This window comes from Corvus moneduloides, chromosome 12 (genome assembly GCF_009650955.1).
Source record: "Corvus moneduloides isolate bCorMon1 chromosome 12, bCorMon1.pri, whole genome shotgun sequence".
Lineage (NCBI taxonomy): Eukaryota > Metazoa > Chordata > Aves > Passeriformes > Corvidae > Corvus > Corvus moneduloides.
Window position 1 is genome coordinate 3,265,317 of NC_045487.1, and position 15,050 is coordinate 3,280,366.

A 15,050-nucleotide genomic window follows, 5' to 3' on the forward strand; every position below is an offset into this window, starting at 1 on the left:
GATAAGTAGTAACATTTTCCGATCTGTTTTCTTGCAATGTTAAATTTAAATACAAGCCAAACAAAAATACTTTCCTATCATAATCTCCAAGCTGGCAGTCCTCACAAATATCAAATGAAAAATAAATACTTCCCAAATGGGGAAACTGGTCCTTCCTCAGTTCTGAATTCAAGCACAGTGGTTGGTACAACACCTCTGGCCAAGGCTCTATCTTCACACCCTTTCTAAAAGTTTGAAAACACCAGCTCCAGGCTGGTTGCTCATAATTCAGCAAACACATTTACTTCAAGCTCTGCAGGCTCCTCTTGCACTGAACTAGCTATTGAGTCTATGTGCAAATTGGAAACTCTCGCTACAATGAAGTACAAAAATAATTAAGACTTGCATTATTCTGATTTACTACTGCATGATAAACTCTGAGGAGAGAGAAGTTGGAACATAAAGTTCTCAAGAACACAGCCAGTTTAACTACTATTTTATTATATGTGGGGCAGGCAAAACAATCCCTTAGTAATTTTATCTAATACTTCCCAGCAGAAAACCCTTGGTGCTGGCCCTTTTTTTTTTCCTCTGCCAAACTAAAATCATTAGGGCTGCGACCTTCAGTGGCAGACACCTAGAGTGGGATGAACTTCTAAGAACACAAGTGGTAAAGTCAGTTCTGCATTTGGAGAACACAGCTTTGGCCACATTAAATACCAAATTGCCTTGGAACGCCTCACAGCTGTCCACCAAACTTCCAGGTACGCTGCATAAATCCACCTTTTTCTGTGGTTTACAAAATCTTTATTTAGCAGCTATTCTAGCAGCTAAGATCCTGAAGGATTATTTTCCACAAGCTCCTCTAAGTTCCTTCAGGTGGAAAACCAGCACATGCATCTTCCCTACCATCCCCACAGTCTGCAGTATCCAGGAGCCAGCACATTCCTACCCTGGCCACACAGGATGCTCTGGGCTGCTGGAACAAAGACCGGCTTTCCTGGAATGTTTCATGAACTGCAGAGCTGCTTGGCACTGCCCTGACAGAGCAAAGCCTTTCTTCTGTTCTTACTATACCTGGATTTACCTCACAGACTGCTTTTATCCTTCAAATCCATGGTTTAAAGAATGAAAACTTAATAGATCTGGACTTGGATGAGGTTATTAAAAAGAAAAAAACAGAAGTAGAGCTCTAGGAATAAAAAGTGAAAGAACCTGAGTTTTAAGAAATGAAACAGATTAAATATGGGCACATTTTAAATAGTTCAAGAATATTACAATTGGTTTGATGAGGCCAAAGATGAGGAACAAGAGTTAGATGAAGCACTGACAGAGGATCTGAAGGTTTATTGGTGGAGACAGCAAAGGAGAAAAAAAGAAATTGAGACTGGGTTTTGTGCCTGCCAGACCACTCTCCCCTCCAACAGCTGAACTATCACCCAAAATTCTGGAGTCACGTAATCCTTCTACTGTTGTGAGGAACCTCTTTAACTCAGTTACAGCAGTTTGTATCTCACACTCCCTCTCCTGTGAGCTGCTCCATGTGCCTCAACAGTGAGTGCCCTTCCCATGCAGGTGAAGGTGCCAACCTTGCAGGTGAAGGTGCCAACCTTGCAGATACAGCAGCCGACATTCTGGATGGCCCCCTATTATTTAAGGTATGGAAATTATACTAAAAATTATACTTCCAAAATATAGCAATCAAAAGCAAAGCTGCACAAAAATTCAGACTGCTTGTACCCTCATTTGATTCTCACTAGTCTGTGTATGTTTGGTATTTTCTTTGCTTATTTCCACTACTCTCATCTTCAGAGGACAAATACCTCCAAGGATCAATACAGACCTATCCCAGAGAACAATTCCACCCTGGGTATGAGGAGATTGCTGTTCCTATTTGTCAAGCAAGCGGGAAAGCACAGTGGAATATAAAGAAAAGTGGGAAAAGAATGCATAGCCTCTGAATTACTGTAGCTAAACACTGTAGAAAACTAAAATTTATCACTAACAGCACCTCAGCAGACGAGTCACCCACACAGTGCTTTTCACAAGCAATTACTCAGGGCAGGATTTAAGATGGCTAAGATTAGGTGAGGCAAAAATTAGCTATCTGGACTCCATCCTGACAAAGAGTACAGATTAGCACTTTTGGAAAGCAGCTAAGCCCACCTACCCAGGACTCATATGCCTCTTTTGATGGCCTAACTTCACATTTCAACCCTAAATTTTTGAAGGGCTGAATGCTTACAACATTTTGCTGGATTCACAATCTCACCTCTTCTCCACATGCTGAATGATCAGAGAGGTGATTACAGTCAAACTGAGAAAAAAATGTCCCAGATGACTTCTTAATTTACTTTTCCACTGGTGGAAGGAGTGTTAAGGCAAGTGAGGAACCAGTGTCAAACAAAATATACAAGCGGCCAGGAACAAAGAAGAATGAGACTTTCCCCTCTGTGAGTTGTGACCTGCCAAAAATGGGTTATCTCATAGAGAAACAGCCAAAAATAAACCAGAGAATATGTGAAAAATACAATGATTGGTAAATGACTCATGGGGATCACAGAAAAGAAACACAACTACCACTACATAATGAAGTCTCCAATATTTTAAGTTCTGTATCAGCTGAAGTTTGAGAGTAATAGTTCTGCAGAGGTTCTTACTGTGTTTTCTCCTGCAGGAACTCCAGCCCCTTCTAGGACTTCACCAGGTGACACACATGGATGGGGGATGTCCCATGAGGACACCATCCCATGTTCTGATTCTCAGGAAATTCTCAGCCATCCACCTCCTCTATCAGCCCAATGTATGGCAGGCAGAAACCTGTGAGGATCTGGCAAAGCTCGTGACAGCAACGTTGTATTTCAAAGGGGTTTGCAAGTTAAAATGAAAATTGGGACACCACACAGATGCCACCGCCTCCTGAGACAGTTTTAGAGCTTAAGTATCTGCAAAACAATATTACATAGATGCAACATAACTGTTAAAACAAATGCACAGATTAATACACTGCTGCCACCACACCCCAAACACTAACCATATTAAACACTCATATTTTTAAGTGACAGCATTAAAAATTGGGTATGAGTAGGGCAGTAGATACACTGCAAGAAAGCTTTGACAATTTTAAGACTTTTTTTTAAGCAGCTCATTTCAAAAGACTAACACTGATAATGCTGCTACTTTATGTCTTTCCTTGTACAAGATCTTCTGTTAGCATGCAGAATTCTTTTGCACATATGAATGAACAGAATGCACAGCACAGCACTCCAGATATTTCCCGACACATTTACAGTCTCAAAGATACTGAAATTCTTTTGCTTTCTGAAGGTGAAAAAGGAATTAAACCAGAATATACTGAGGAACTGCTAAAGCCCCCAATGCTCAGAGATCAGAGTACACTCATAGCTCATGTACCCTCCATGCAGGCAGGAGTTGAGTCACCACTTCCTTGGCCTGCTCATCCAGGCGTCTCTGAACAGGAATATCAACACCCAGCAGGGAGCAAATGCAGCTCTGCACTGGCTCTTCAGCTTCCTCAGTGCAGGGACAGGGGCAGGAGCAGCTCGGTCTGCAACGTCCCTGCTCCCACCCCACAGCTCCACCAGCTCTTCTGCAACTCCAGCACCTCCTTCTCTCCTCTCCCCCATCCATCCACGGCTTTAGAGACCCCCACAGAAGTACTATCAAATTGTTATCTGGCCCACAATGCAGACAAGGTTGAGCAACAACCATGAAACCACACCCTCAACCCTCACACTTCTTCACACTCTGAACCTATAATACTTTCCATTTTCAAACAACACCAATTTAGGCAGCTTTTGGAAGAATATGCTTCTCATGGGGCTGTACATTGCCTCTTTTGGTTCGAAATCTAATTAAAAAATCTTGAAAATCATAATGACATTCAGTAAAGCAATGAGTTACTCACACAATTGTTCAAAATAGCTGTTTTGCAAATAAGACAGAAAACACAAACTGAACTAGAAAATACAAACTGATTTAAGTTTCACATTAGTGATGTCTGCCATTATCAAATATTGCTGGCTACTCAGTAAACACACTGGATGTGCTGGACACTCAGACCTGACCAATGAGCAGTTCTTCACTAATTAGAAGCACTTTTTATTTTAAGCTGTCACAAAATAAACTTAGAAAAAAAACTGGTTTGCAAACCAAACGGTTAAAAAACACATTTGCTCCTAGCTTCTCTTTTTTAACTACAACTATGAAGCCACACTACCATCAAAACACCCAGGCCACACAGCTCAGCCCCCACTGGAGCACTGCTGTGGGGCAGGAGGGATCCCTCTGACCCAGCTGCAACCCCTGGTACTCACCACTGCCAACAGCAACAAAGCAAAAGGGAAAAAACGTGCACAACTGCTCTACCACATCATTGCAGGGCTCAATACTCATGAGAACTTGGGGAAATCTCTATTTTAAGGACGTGATTACACCAAACCAGAAAATCATATTTGCCTTAATGTGACAATCGTTAGTGCTAAGTGTAATACACGTCCATTGCCTTTATCCTGACCAATTCAGAAAACTCAGAGCAGTGGCAGTACCTGAAACACCATGGCAGCATCTGCTTCCTGGACTCATAGCAACAAGAGTGACCACCACAGCCCAGTGACCACCACAGCCCAGTGCAGTGTCTGGACGACGATGAAGTTCAAGAGACTGAGACCACAAACCTGTTGACAGGAGCAAACTCAACAGCTTTATTTCTTCTGCTCTGAAAGCTGACTGCTCCTCTTTCACACTTCTGATTCTGCTTCACTTACATTTTCTGTTGCTTGCAATGCCAGGATGACAATTTTATGTATTTCATTCTTGCCTGCTCTGAAAGCACACAAACTATATAAACCCTTTTTTTGTTGTTGTCTTCTCACTAGGTGTGAAATGTGGAAGTTTAAACTTCTTGTTGAGGGCAATGGTCTACGGTCACAGCCCTTAGCTGAGAAGTGAGCACTGCCTAAATAAGTGGAAATTGCCTCAATAAGTTGTCTTTGACTTTTTTTTCCAACTTTGTATCAATTAACTACAGTGCTCCACAGACATTTTCTAACAGTTGTGGTTTTGTATCCCAAAGGTAGCAGAAGAGAAAGTGAGGTTTTCCATGCTGTGAGGACATCAGAGTGCTATTTCTTACTTTCTTTGGTCAGCTAGCTATTATTAGAACCCGTAAGATTTAATGGACAGACTAAGTAGACTGGAACTCAAGAGAACTCGATTCTTTTTGCAATTCAGCTGTTACCTGTGCTGACAATGGCTCTTTTTCTTTCTGCTTGACTCCCCTCTCCTTTTTACCCTATCTACTCATATTTAAAATGACAAGGCCATCCTACACTATGCACCAGCCTAATTTTGAACCAAATACTCTCCCCTAAGTAACATGGTCCAAAACCATTATTTGAATACCACTAACCTAATTGCCTGCCCCTACCATTAAACAAATTAAGCAAACTTTTTCAATTTCACTCTCCATCCAGCCTAATGCTTGCACCAAGAATTCAAGGGATTATCAGTATCTTGCCTATTAGTAAAAGGTTGCTATAGTACCTACAAAGGCATCCCGCTCCAACAAGACAAAACATTTTCACACCAGAAGCCTTCACTTCTTTGTATGAATGATACACGACTTCTGTATTTTGAGTTACAGTGGCAAAGCCATCACCAGCCTGCAACATTCACGGGGAAAAATGAGGCAGGAAATCTGTGGATCACTACAGCAGGCTCTAAATGCTGTATGAAAAAACATGATGCCCAGTGCACTGAGGGAATAACTCAGCTATTTCTGCTGGTCTGCTCAGTGTAGTTCAAACAAAATTCTTTGAAGAAGACCTACTTTCTTGCATGGTTTTTTAAATGCATCTTTTCACACAACCTTTAGAGACATTCTCTTCTTTACAGTTTCTTACAGATCGTGCCTTTTTCTCTTCCACCTCAAAGCTGAGACTCACTTGGGGTATTTACTTTTTTAACAAAGTAAAAAAAAATTCAGATCCCTGAAAGTGATCTGAAATGGTTTTCCATTTTGTATTTTTCCAGTGGTTAAGTGGTTTTCCAGTTTGTGTTAACATTACCCTCGATAGCAGCTCATCTATGCCCCTTTCTTTCCTACTATAATTCCAATGCAAATAACATACAATGCTTCTTTTAAAGCTTCCATCCATGATATGAATTCACATACAATACTACAAGCAGCAATTCCCCAAAGGGCTCCTGCGCATTTCTTTCCTATGGCACTAACACTGGTGACTACCACAGAATCTCAACAAGCCTTTCCTGATTTTAAGAACACACGCTTTTTCACAAGGTGTACGATTCAAAGGAGCCTTACACAAACACTTTATTAGGGCTACTGTGATTTAATCTTCCTCCTGCCTAACTACAGGTGAAGAAAAACAGACCTTGTAGCACACACTGAACATCAATAAATCTTATGCTGTTAAACAAGGCAGAAAAGTTCTTAGACGTATTTAAAATATCAAGAACATCTGGAAATAAATTAGGTATTAGAGAGTCAAATACAAAATGAAAAGTCTAATGTACTTCAAAGTTTTACTCTATTAAAGCATTAATGAATATATTAACATGAGCACTAACAAAACAGAATCCTTTTAAGTGTTTTAAAAATAACCAACACAGCCCCATTATTGGAAATACTTAAAACAATCTGAAATGTGTATGTTACAATTTCATAAATCAAAAATAGGGTTTAGAACCTCAATTTTAAAATATCAGACTATTCTATTATGGAATGTCTGAATATACAAACACACACACATGTACACACACACACTTTTTTCAGCATGAAGCATAACCCTTTGTTCCCTAATCCCCAGTTGTATGTTTAATGATCACACATAAAACACTTCCATCAAAAAGAAAAACCGCAGTTCCAGCATGTTTAATTCTTTGGAAATGAACATCTACATTGCTGAAATGGCATTAGAGTGACAAATGACTATAATCCAATGGCCCAAGGCCAGCAACTTCTATTATAACAGATTTGGCAGTTTTGTACGACACAGCATGTTGTGTGTCGATCACTAAACAGAAACGAGACTGCTCAGTTTACCTATAAACAAAACCCCACTTAACTTCACAAGTATTTTAACAGCTACATGAATGGAAAGACCAGTATGTCTGAGCAACTGCCTACAGAAACTGGATTTATTAATAGGTAAATGGCTGGATCCATTCTAAGAAGTCTCCAGATCAGTGCTATAGTCTAGAATGCACAGAATAAATAGCAGTGATTCACAAAACCTGTGGGTTTTAGCCTATTTGCATGCTGCCATATAGTTCCAAATTTAAGTTCCATGTCAGTTTTCCCAGACTTCCTTTTTTTAAGTCAACCAACCCACATTCACCCACTTTACTCTGTGTGGATTCACCATTCACGTTTTAGAAAGGCAAATGATCCCTTCTGGCTACCGAAACTCCCAGCTTCAGCTGCAGCCTGAATTCCCAAGATCACGGAAACCTGCAATAACTACTCACTCCATGGGCAAAAGATGAACCCAGACCCTTCTGAGCAATGAAAAAGAAGAGGGAAGAGACAAATCCAGCTTCTTCAGCCCTTTAAAACATGGGACAGCAACTGAGCAGCAGCAGCTGCAGCAAGATGGTGCACTCACACACGTCCCTCCAATTCCAATTTTAGAACCAATTTTAGTCCCCAGCAGCCCTTTTCCACGGCCACCTTTTGTGTTCAGGGTGTCCCCTGTATCTTCAGTGAATTTCACAAACCTGACAAAATCCAACTGCCCCATCCCCAAACACTTCTTTCTGCCCATGAGGACACTCCAACATCACACATATGTGCACAAGAAACTTATCCAGCTGCGTAACAACCTTTTTTTTTGATATTATTTTTGAGACATCGATTTCCTAATCACCACAAACATCAGGCAATGCACTGCAAAGGCAGCACAGCACAAATGCCTGCAGACTGCTGCTTTTTTTTTTTTTTTTTGTCTTCTAGAAAGAGCCCTGGCTTAAGGAAACACCAAACTACACCCTGCCAGGGAGCAGCCCTCCAAGCTGGCCATAAAAGAGGCAGTTTGCAGTGCAGTATTTCAGGGAGTCAGGTTGCATGCCATGTTCCGAGTTCCAGTTCTTCTGGTTGCCAGGCCAGACACAACCTGGGTGAGGATGAGCAGCCTAGGAGCTTGTTCAGCTTTTTTTCTGAGCTCAAACTTGCCTGGTTTTCGCTTCAGCTGGGTTTGGGGGAAACGTGGTACATTTAAAATGGCACCGAGTTCATCTGACACCACAGTAATGGTGAAAGAACAAAACAAGCATAAATGATTCATTCTGCTATGGTATCCTTTCTTCTGCTTAACTTGTTTTCACAGGATTTACAAACGATGCATCTGTATTAATTCCTTCTATGAAAAACAACAGAAAAAGTGGCTAAAACAACTGTTTATACAGCTCCTACAGAGTTTTATTCTTTCCAAACAGGGAAATAATTTTTAAGCTTTTTTTTTTTTTTAAGAGATTTGTAGATGTCCTTGATAACAAGTGGTTTTAACCAGATCAGCTTAGCATCTTTAGTGTCATGGAGCGACACAGCAGGTTTACTTCTAGCTCACCTTAAAAAAAGTACAGATTGTGAATACAGTCAGCACATGCCCAGCAGAATGACAGCAGCACTTAAATCTCTCATGAGATGATTATGAAATAGTGACATGGAATAGAGGTACAAACGACCAGCAATATCTAAACGCTGATATCAAACAATCTTGCGCTCGCTGGCGAGATGGCCACCCAAAATCAACATCCCTTTGGAAATATTCAATATGATGGTGTTTCGGGATTCATTTGTCACAATGTGCAAACTGACTGATGAAATATTTCTGCCCACTATTCCATGAATCCATCCACTGGCAGAAATCTGCGTTTTAGCTGGAGGAGCAGCAGGATTTTCCTGAAGATGTTTTTTCCCCTGCATGACAAAAAAATGCCTCAATGACAGTGCAGCCAAATTAGAGATATGAAGGAACAACCCACTTTAGTCTACCTCTGCATCATGACACAAACGTAAGGACTCAAAAATCTTATTTATCTTGTGCAATAGACAACTTTCATCAAAACTTTCTTATTTTTTTCTACTGATCTGCAACACTACCACCCTAAAACAAAAAGGAAACACCTACACCTAAAACTGCATCCCTTAACTTATCTTCAGGCTTTTCATCCAAAAGAGTCCAAAACATTGTTACCTTAATTCAGCATCATAGCACCACACTGTTCTGGAAGACATATTCACATAAACCCCAGAGAGCATCTCAATAAACTGGTTGAATTAAAAAAAAAAACCCCAAAACACAAAAATAGGCTGAGTTTAATAACATGAACAAATCACTAGCTAAACAATATCTTACAAATGTGCTTCTAAATTATATATATTCCAAATGATATACAAACTATATAATACAAATAATATATTATAATTTAAGGAGCAGCCTCTCGAGACCTAAAAATCCACCCCTACCTATAGAGGGGGATGATTTAAAATAGTCTATGCTCAAGTTGCTACTAAAGATGAATTTACAGCCCAGTTTTAATTTCAGCTATGCAGCACTTCGCCATAAATTAAATCATCAGCTTAACTTTGTTTTGTTTAAAAGTACACCAATATAATGATGTACAGACCAAAACACGTCCTTAACTCTTCTAAATCATGAAGAAAGCTGCACTGCAAGCCTTAAACTTATCAAACTGACCACATACACTGCTGAGCTCTGAGGGGGGAGAAAGCAGGGAGTGAAACAACTCTTGAGCTGGACAGTGAATCCTTCTGACATACCTGCATTCCAAAAATCATTCACTGGGACAGTAAAAAAAGGTCCAAAAGCAAGCGAGGTTCCTTCACTTTGAAATAAAACTTGAAGGATATAAAATTTTTAAATTATTTTTAAATTTGAAACAAACTCCAGACACTGCAATTGCCTTAAGAACACCCACAGTAACAAAATCATTCACGTTTTTCTCTCAAACATAAATAAATCAAGCTGGACAAAAAAGTCGGTATAGTTTTCACCGATAACAAACTTTTTTTTATGGAAAAATCAGTGTCAGTGCCACCAGTGCACAACTTCATTTGATGTGTAACTTAATTTCATTCAGAAAAAAAACCCCAAAAAACAAAACCCCCAAAAATCATAATAAAGCATCACCTTGTCCGAAATGACTTACAATTTATGAAATGTATTTTCTATGACGGACGGCACGGATCTTTAACAAAATCATGTTTAACGCCACCATAGTTTTCAAAACTTTATTATTTGCTAACAACAAAGTTGCTCTAAGTCTTGCAAATAAAACACTTCAGTGCTCCACACGCTTTTCCTGACATTCCTGCTTTCAAGCTCTTTGAGAGAAAAACCTTAAGGGAAAGAAACAGCGAAGCGAACCCACTCAATCATTCGCTCTAAGCACACACTGGATTAGCCCAGGAACCGAGCTGTAAACTTCCAGCGAAAAACCACCACGACTGCAGTTTTTTTTCCACTCCGTGCACAAATCTCCCGCCTGGTTCAGCCAGTGGGATACAGGGAATCCACACACGCATCCCCGTGCACGGCGATCTTGCAACACTCAGCCCTTTGCACCCCGATGCGCCGGGGTTTATCGAGTGTTTGGGCGGGGGGGAGGGGGGGAGGATTAGTTTACAAATCTCCTTATTCCCTTCTCGTTATAGAATCGTTTCTGCCTCTCCCACCCTCCAAAAAATAAAAAAGAGCAGCCGGAGCGATGGGCTCTATCCGAGCCACCCTCGGGCGGGGGCTCAGCACCGACACCCCCCACCCCGGGCCCCGGCGTGGTGACACCGACACCGGCGCGGAGCCGACCCCCCGCACTCCGGACCCCTCCGGGATGGGAATTCCGCCCCGGGAGCGCCGGATCCGCCGTCCCCGCGGGCAGCGAGGCCGCCCCGCCGCCCTCAGCACATTCAATGAACGTGCACAATCACCCTGGGCCTACTCTCGGCCACCACGCTCCCCCCCCACCCCGGGGCCCGCCCGCCGCCGGGAGCCCGGCGGGGTCCGGGCGCGGTGCCGCGGGGGTGCCCGCGGGCCCGGGCGGTACCTGCGCGCCGTGCAGGGCCATGGCGCCCCGCGTCCCCGGGGAGCTCGGCAGTCCCGGCCCCTCACGCCGCCGCCCCCGCCGCCGCCATCTTCTCCCTCGCACGCACCAGCCGGGCCGGGCGGGCGGGCGCGCGCCGCACCGCGCATGCGCCGTCCCCGCCCGCCCGCTGCGCGCGCACGGGGCGGGAGCTGAGGGCGCCGAGGGAAAAGGGCGGGCGGGGGCTCCGCCTCCGTGAGGGGAGCGGGCGGCCCCCGGCGGGAAGGCGGGCGGGGATCCCAAAAAGCTTCCCCGGAACACCTCGCCGGGTATCTCGCGTGTGAGAGGCTGAGGGAGCGTGGCGTTTTTAGTCTAGAGAAGAGAAGGCTGAGAGGGGATCTCGTTAATGCGTATGAAATATCGCCAGGGTGGGCGCCAAAAGGATCACAGAATCATGGAGTGGGTTGGGTTGGAAGGGAGCTTAAACATCATCCAGTTCCAGCCCCTGCCATCGGCAGGGACACGTTCCGCTACACCACGTTGCTCCAAGGCCAGTCCAGCCTGGCCTCGGACACTTCCAGGGATGGGGCAGCCACAGCTTCTCTGGGCACCCTGTGCCAGGATGGTGCCAGACCCTTTTCCATGGGGCTCAACAACAGGACAAGCAGCGATGGCCGTAAACTAAAACACGAGAAGTTTCACCTCAACATGAGGAAGAATTTCTGTTCGTTGAGGGTGGCAGAGCACTGGAATAGCTTCCCAGGGAGGGCATAGAGTCTCCTCTGAGGGAGACATTCCAACCCCACCTGGCCACGTTCCTGTGTCACCTGCTCCAGATGTCCCTGCCTTGGCGAGGTCGTTGGACTGGGTGATCTCAAGAGATCCTGTCCAACCCAAATAATTCTGTGATTCCTTAATTAAGTTGGAAAAGCCTTCCAAGACCATCGAGTCCAACCTATGACCAATCCCTACCTTGTCAGCCAGATCAGAGCACTGAGTTCCACATCAAGTCATTGGACACCTCCAGGGATGGTGATTCCACCACCTCCCTGGGCAGCCTGTTCCAATGTTTAGTCACCCTTTCTGTGAAGAAATTCCTCCTAATGTCCAAATTTCATCTGTAAAAGGCCACATGCCAAGGGCCACTCTGGCAGGTGACAGGTAAGGAAGGCTGTGTGCCCAGATGATGCCAGACCAAATCTGTGCCACCTCTGTCCCAAATAAGCAGGATGGGAATGGGTTCAGGGTTTGTATCTGGGGGAAAAAAAAAAAAAAAAAAAAAAAGAATGACTAAGCCAATCTCATGATTTTGAGTGGATTGAGTCATAACAATACTGAAACCCCCAGGCAAGAATCCATCAAAATAATCTCTAATTTACTCCATATTTTTTTCCTTAAAAAACGACGAAGGCCTGCAAAAGTCTACTTCGGCTGGGAAGCAAGTGGTAGACACAACTTTATATCAGTGAGAAAGCTGAAGGGAAGAAAAGGAAGAGAACACAAGAACTTTGTGTCTTTGGCTGTTCACAGAAAGTGGGGAGAAGATTCATCCCCGTCTCCACGACAAGGACATGTCCCTCCTGTTCTGTGAAGTGCAACACTTACTGTGTGCTGATGACAGTAAATGATTTTCTCTATCAGTCTTTTACCCTTCCAGCTGACACACCCAGCTGCCGCTCCCTCGCTTTTGTCTCTCGCAAGTGTTGCTGTGCTCTCCTGAGGCAGAGAACCAGCAGTGAAAATGGCTGGTTAATATTAAAAGAGAGAAACCAAAAAGGGAGACAAATGTTCAGGCTTTTTGCATACAGCATTTCAAACGCCTGAAAGCCCCTCTCCCCTCGGGAGTCTAATTTACAAGGTAAATAATGGAGTGAAAACCCTTACGTAGCTCGTCTGGTTGAAGGCAAAATTCCCTTCTGCCCACAATGCTGCCTAAGTAAACTGACTGTTTCAAAATACAAATGAGCACAGTGTCTTCAGCCTGGAAAGCAAAAAATTCAAATACCAAAACTGTTAAAACCCAGAGCTGAGGGTGAAAACTGAGAAAGGATGTCACTGTCTCATTCAGCAACATTTAAAACATGTTCAATTTTATCCCATCTTTGTATAGTTTAATTATAAAGTCTGTTAACATTTTACCATCATATTTCCTAATAATCTAAGGGTTTTTTTTTGTAATGCCATGCTTTGATGTAACTTACCTGCTGGAAAGTTTCCACCTCAGTTCTGTTTTATTAATTTTTGCCTGTTTTAGTGGCCTGTTATTTCATTACTGCCTTCATTGCATAAATCAGTTGTGTTTTCTTCCATCCTTTATGCCAGTGGCTGTGAATTATCCCTGCAAAACAACAAGTTGCTTTTCCAAATTAAAAAAAATAACAATGGATACACTTTCTGTGTATCCATGTTCTCAAGATTCATGGAATAATTACTAACAACATGTGAATTTATCAACAACCGATGAATCTGTGGAATTAAAGGATAGTCTGACAGCAGCCCAGGAGCTGGATAAACCACTCCCACGGTATCTGCCTCCCAGGTGCTGCTGTAATTGCTCTTACCCTGCTGGAAATGCAAAGTGCCGGGGACTCCATGTGATTTCACTGGGTCATGAGATCTGTGCTCATGACAGCGCCCGGGAGATGTGTACACATGACTTCTGAGCACTTCTGAGGATGACTTTTGGGGAGTTGAAGCACTCAGGACCCTCACATCTACTTTTTTAGGGACAGAGGAAATACCTTCCTGCTGCACTGCAGGAACAGGTTGATGACTGTGGCAGGTCTACTGCTATCCTTGTAGGGCTTCCTCCTGGTGTCAAGAGCTTCAGGAGATCCCAAGACTTTTTCTTCAGAGATGCAGAACCTTTATCCCAACAGTTTCTAGGTCCAATAAGGGCTTTGCCTACATAAAGTATTTGCCAGCAGCAGACACCTTCCCTGGCTGGATCTCAGGAAGGGCCAGTTGGCTCATAGTAAAAATAGGATGTTTAAGTTTGCAGTACAGAATCAGCCAGCTCTAGGTCAGCATCAGAGATTGTAGAATTATCAACCTTGGTAATATTTTTTCAACTTTCTGAGCCCTAAATGTCCCAGGCCAGCAGTGGGCAGTGGGAGTGGGCAAAGGGAACCAGAGAGCAGCATGGCAGGTAATGTTTCTGCAGGTGGGAACCACGAGCCAGGTACCACAGGACACAAACAGCAGCTATTTAGTTCAAAAAATGGGTTAGTACAAACCTGACTTCAAACTCCATATTCCAAAATTTGCTGGAAATTTGTAACAAATTCGTTGATGTATAAAACTTAAGCATGGACTAGTTCAAGCCAACCTGAAACAGATTCAAAGTGTGGACAAGCCTTTAGTAGATCATGTGGGTGCTTGACTCAGTGTTTCAATTATCTAAGCAGAACTTCTGGCTAATTAATTGTGACTTATTCATCCTTATCTTAAATATAAGTCTTCTCTCTTCTCATTCAATCATCTCTTTCAGTTCTGGAGCCTCAAAAGAACCACCAAGTCTCCATCTCACCTTCCCCTCATGTTCTGTCACCGAACCCATCATCATAAAAACAGAAGTATACTTTTTCCCAAAGCAACTCCGAGTTCCAGGAGGAATTAAAAAATGCGTGTAGCAAGCATCAACAACCCCGTGACTGGGCTGTGTCCCTCCCTATGTGGAGTTACCAGGAAGGAGGAGGAAGCTGTGAGTAGCTGAGCTGTGCTTTGACTCGCACAGTGCAGTGACAGAACCTCTCTGTCTGCCCTGACCTGATCCCTAAGACATCATAAAGCCATAAGTTCATGAAGGAATAATTAGCATCTAGAGCATTATTACATTCATGAGAACTGAAATAGCTCAAGAAGCTGAAATAAAATAATATTTAAAGCTGTCTTGTCACACCACCTTTTTTTCTTTGTCTTACTGGTCAGAGCTTTGCTAAGACGTATCACCAAGGGAAGAATCACAATTCAAATCTGCACTTGTT

General features: G+C 43.1%; 1 protein-coding gene across 1 annotated transcript in view; it reads right to left on the reverse strand.

Moving 5' to 3' along the window:
- The window catches only part of USP10 (ubiquitin specific peptidase 10), a 47,349-nt gene extending 36,148 nt beyond the window's left edge, over positions 1-11,201 (reverse strand). The window contains exon 1 of the mRNA XM_032121722.1: positions 11,089-11,201. Coding sequence (XP_031977613.1) covers positions 11,089-11,109 — 21 coding nt within the window. The 5' untranslated portion in view covers positions 11,110-11,201. The remainder of the gene's footprint in view (positions 1-11,088) is intronic.
- Positions 11,202-15,050: the final 3,849 nt, after the last annotated feature.